The following is a 4,582-nucleotide window of genomic DNA, read 5'->3' as shown; positions in this document are numbered from 1 at the left end:
AGAACACTAAGGTGATGGTGTTTTTAATGTAGGACTATTAGTTATATGGCAGTCCTGAATATGTATGTGTTAGTTGTATAGAACACTAAGGTGATGGTGTTTTTAATGTAGGACTATTAGTTATATGGCAGTCCTGAATATGTATGTGTTAGTTGTATAGAACACTAAGGTGATGGTGTTTTTAATGTAGGACTATTAGTTATATGGCAGTCCTGAATATGTATGTGTTAGTTGTATAGAACACTAAGGTGATGGTGTTTTTAATGTAGGACTATTAGTTATATAGCAGTCCTGAATATTTATGTGTTAGTTGTATAGAACACTAAGGTGATGATGTTTTTAATGTAGGACTATAATGTAGTTATATGGCAGTCCTGAATATGTATGTGTTAGTTGTATAGAACACTAAGGTGATGGTGTTTTTAATGTAGGACTATAATGTAGTTATATGGCAGTCCTGAATATTTATGTGTTAGTTGTATAGAACACTAAGGTGATGGTGTTTTAAATATAGGTTGAGCGGCTTGTCTCCATTTGCCGGTGATAATGATGTTGAGACTTTGAAGAATGTGAGAGCTTGTGATTGGGAGTTTGATGAAGAGGCATTTGCTTTTGTGTCAGACCAAGCAAAAGACTTTATTCGGAGATTGTTGACGAGGAAGAAGGAGTAAGGGAAATGTTTAAACTTGAAATAGTTTTGTTGGGGCTAATTCTTACATTGTGGTTTAACTTGAAATAGTTTTGTTGGGGCTAATTTTTACAAACGGTTAAATAACATACTTATATATATACTGTTAACAGGCACAAATTTACATCAACTATAAGTCAATTTTTACATTAGTACTTGTAATAGCATGTTACCATGTATATTCTTACATTCACTATCCCTGCTACTGGACCTATACATAAGTTTGCATGTTAAAAAAAACTACTAAAAACCCAATATGTGTTGTACATACGTATATATTTACAGGATTTCAACTTAAAGTCTTACAAGGCACTAGTTCCAGCTAATATCAAAACTAATGTGGTAAATGTAAGACCCTTTCATAGAAACTTAAAATATAAGTATAATTACACAATGTAAAAATTAGCCCCGACAAAACTATTTCAAGTTTAAACACAATGTAAAAATTAGCCCCAACAAAACTATTTCAAGTTTAAACACAATGTAAAAGTTAGCCCCAACAAAACTATTTCAAGTTTAAACACAATGTAAAAATTAGTCCCGACAAAACTATTTCAAGTTTAAACACAATGTAAAAATTAGCCCCAACAAAACTATTTCAAGTTTAAACACAATAAAAACATATTGAGTATTGTGTATAAGTATTAGACACAAATTTCCATTTTACTTCTTTCTCTAGTTTTTTCAACCATTAATATATATATTTATTTCTAAACAACTTGTAATATCAAAACGTAAAGACTGAGCTTTTGAAACTAAATTAGCAAAGTGATATTTGTTTTTGTTCAACATTTTGACTTTTCAGGAGCACAGTTCTTTAATATTAAGTAAGTGTAAGAGTAAAACATTTGTAGCATTTGTTGTTTATTAATTAAATGTGAAATATTCACCAGTCAACATAAATCACACTAAAAATCTCCTACCTAATAGGTTCATCAAGTTTTATTTTTGGAATTTCTTTCGGGATTGCTGTAGAAAAGAAGTTCATGAAAATGTTTAGAATTTTTATTGTAAATTTATATTAAAAAAAACATTAATGAGTGTGAATATTAAAATACAAGAAAAAAAATAATTTACAGTCTTTTTTTAAAAACAACAACATTAATTTAAAATTTAGATAAAAAATAAAAGATAATCTAAACAGAGCAATTTTTGGATAACACTGATAAAAGGTTTTGTAATGTAACAATTGAAACTGAAAAAAGTAGGATATGCAATAATTTACTACTGTTGTTATACCAAAGTTATAAAATCACTGAAAAATATATTTTTATGCTTCACATAACAGTTAATTCTAAAAACAATCTCAACAGTAACACTTACCAATTTTATACTTACAAAATATGACACCATTATTAATCTACAGTATAAATCAAACTATAAGCCATAGATTAATAAATAGTCTGAAGTAAGTTTTATACAAAAGTTATTTATAAACTACAAACAAATGTAGGAAATTTGGTTTAATCTGTTGTTGTTATTGTTTGAAGTCAAGCACAAAGCTACACAATGTGCTCTGCCCACCACGGGTATCGAAACCCGGTTTCTAGCATTGTAAGTCTGCAGACATACCACTGGCAGGCATGGTTTAATCTAATGATAAAATTATAAAAATATTTTTTTTAGCTATTTAATACTCACACTGTACATTAAGGAAAACTGGTTCCTCCCTAAAGCCATAGTGGTTTTCAGCCTTGATAATATACTCCCCTTTATCATCAATTTTACATCGGTTAATGATGAAGTAAAAGTCATTATCCTCATACCTCTTCATGAACTTTACACTTTGCCTGAGTTCTTCATTTTCTCTGAACCTAAAACATTTATAACAGCTAAGGTCAGAAAGACATAAATATGAAGAAAAATAGTATAAACTCATATTATAGTTCCAATAAACATAGCACACCTATAGTACAGTAACATTAAACAACTACCAACAACTGTAATAACACTAAATTTCCCATTTCTTTTGCGATCTCAGAACCAAAGCTATAAGAGAATGTATGACAGCAATGTGAGTAAGCATTCAAGAAGAATATTAACAAAAATTATTGTACTTAGCTCTGTTGTAATTCTTTAATTTACAAGACCTTCTAGTCTATCATGATTCAGAACAGAGCCTGACACTTACCATGTAACAGTTGCAGGTGCTGCAGCAATCACTCGGCAGTAGAACTTAGCTGCTTGACCCTCATATGCAAATGTACTCTGTGGTCGAATCACAAACCTTGGAGCAGCTTGCCGTGAGTCTAAAATTAAAAACAAAATCAATTTGTTACTTCAACGTTTTTAGTAGGACAGACACGGAAAAGTGACAACGAAATAGTCATTAAACATTTTACAAAATTACTACAGTGAAATAACTTGTGGAACTTTTAACAGACTTTATTAGAATTAAAATTGTTGCCATAAAATATAGCTTACAACAGGAGAAATAGCATATTGAAAAACAGAACTTGCTGCACAAGTAATGGTTTTTATTTAAAGGTAGGACTTATTACATTAAAATTCATATTTTTTAAGTTAAAGCTACTGCAGTAAAAGTAGTAAAAAGTAATTAATGAATAATTAGAATCAGGTGATCATATAGGCTACTAACCATGATAACAATTGATATTTCATCGACACAACTTTACCATAAATAATTAACAAGAGAACTTGATCCTGTATATTCATAAGGAAAAGTTACTACAGTAAAAGTAGTAAAAAGTAATTAATGAATAATTAGAATCAGGTGATCATATAGGCTACTAACCATGATAACAACTGATATTTTATCGACACAACTTTACCATAAATAATTAACAAGAGAAGTTGATCATGTATATTCATAAGGAAAAGTTACTACAGTAAAAGTAGTGTATTATAGTAAGACTTACCGATGTAGAAGTCTTGAATTCTATATTTATCTTTTTGTAGTTTTCTAAGTGAACTGTAGTTGGCAATATGACCAAAGGGCAGTAGACATGCATCCCAGTAATCTCCCTAAAATATTATTACACAAAAAAACTAACGATGTACACACGAACCTGTATCTAATAAGCATATACATATGTATGACATAATATTTAAAATGTTTACAAGCATTATAATTAACCAAATGATTTAGAAACACTGTATGTTTGTAAGTAACATTCTTTAGTGAAACTTTTATCTGTCAAAGCAAATCACATAATCTATTAACAGTTCGGAGAGTTGCTTCATAACTGATATAATTTTCAGTTATATTTACTTTTACACTTATCAATTAAATAAATATCATGTTTTAAAACAAAAACTCAATAGGAAGCGATAGAGCATAACACCTACATATTTTGCTCGGATGCGATCTCGAAGAGCCATGTACTTTCTGGAAGGAATTGGAATAGTTGGAGCATCCTTGATGTCACCCTGGAAACAAATGAATTACATTTTACCAACTTTATAATGCATTATTCATCTAAGCTTAACACTCTAAAAGAAAAAGGCAGAGAATGCAAACAAAAATTTTAAGGTACAAAAAAAACTAAAGAAAAAAAAATAATTTCAGGCACCTAAAAAAATTAAATGGATTTACTCCAGAAACTCGAAAATAAGATTTAATACAAATGCAAAAACGTTAAAGAGTACATAATTGATACAATTTCTTTTTTTAGGAATACAAAGCTAACACCTGAAAGTAGCTAGCTGTACAATTAGTAACCTTCATGTAAACAGTTGATGCAAACACAAACTACATATACTACTCACCTTCAGCCAAGGATGTTCCAAACACTCATGGCTGGTCATTCGTTTTCTGCAGAAATAAAAATAATTAAGAACTCCAGCTAACTTAATATAGGAGAATCCCTTTGTTAAAATCAGATGCATGATATCAAACTCTTATTATTTGAACAACAATAAACGGATGTTTTT

The 4,582-nt window shown here is 29.7% G+C and overlaps 1 protein-coding gene across 1 annotated transcript in view; it reads right to left on the bottom strand.

Annotated features, from left to right (window-relative positions):
- The window catches only part of LOC106469892 (twitchin-like), a gene marked incomplete at its 5' end in the record, with an annotated part of 114,304 nt that overhangs the window by 17,719 nt on the left and 92,003 nt on the right, over positions 1 to 4,582 (bottom strand). Inside the window, 7 exons of the mRNA XM_013930413.1 lie at positions 845 to 899; positions 1,612 to 1,657; positions 2,330 to 2,502; positions 2,820 to 2,937; positions 3,568 to 3,673; positions 3,998 to 4,078; positions 4,418 to 4,516. Of these exons, the coding sequence (XP_013785867.1) occupies positions 845 to 899; positions 1,612 to 1,657; positions 2,330 to 2,502; positions 2,820 to 2,937; positions 3,568 to 3,673; positions 3,998 to 4,078; positions 4,418 to 4,516 (678 nt within the window). The remainder of the gene's footprint in view (positions 1 to 844; positions 900 to 1,611; positions 1,658 to 2,329; positions 2,503 to 2,819; positions 2,938 to 3,567; positions 3,674 to 3,997; positions 4,079 to 4,417; positions 4,517 to 4,582) is intronic.

This window comes from Limulus polyphemus, unplaced genomic scaffold (genome assembly GCF_000517525.1).
Source record: "Limulus polyphemus unplaced genomic scaffold, Limulus_polyphemus-2.1.2 Scaffold3711, whole genome shotgun sequence".
NCBI lineage: Eukaryota > Metazoa > Arthropoda > Merostomata > Xiphosura > Limulidae > Limulus > Limulus polyphemus.
This window is presented reverse-complemented; position numbering and strand designations above follow the sequence as displayed.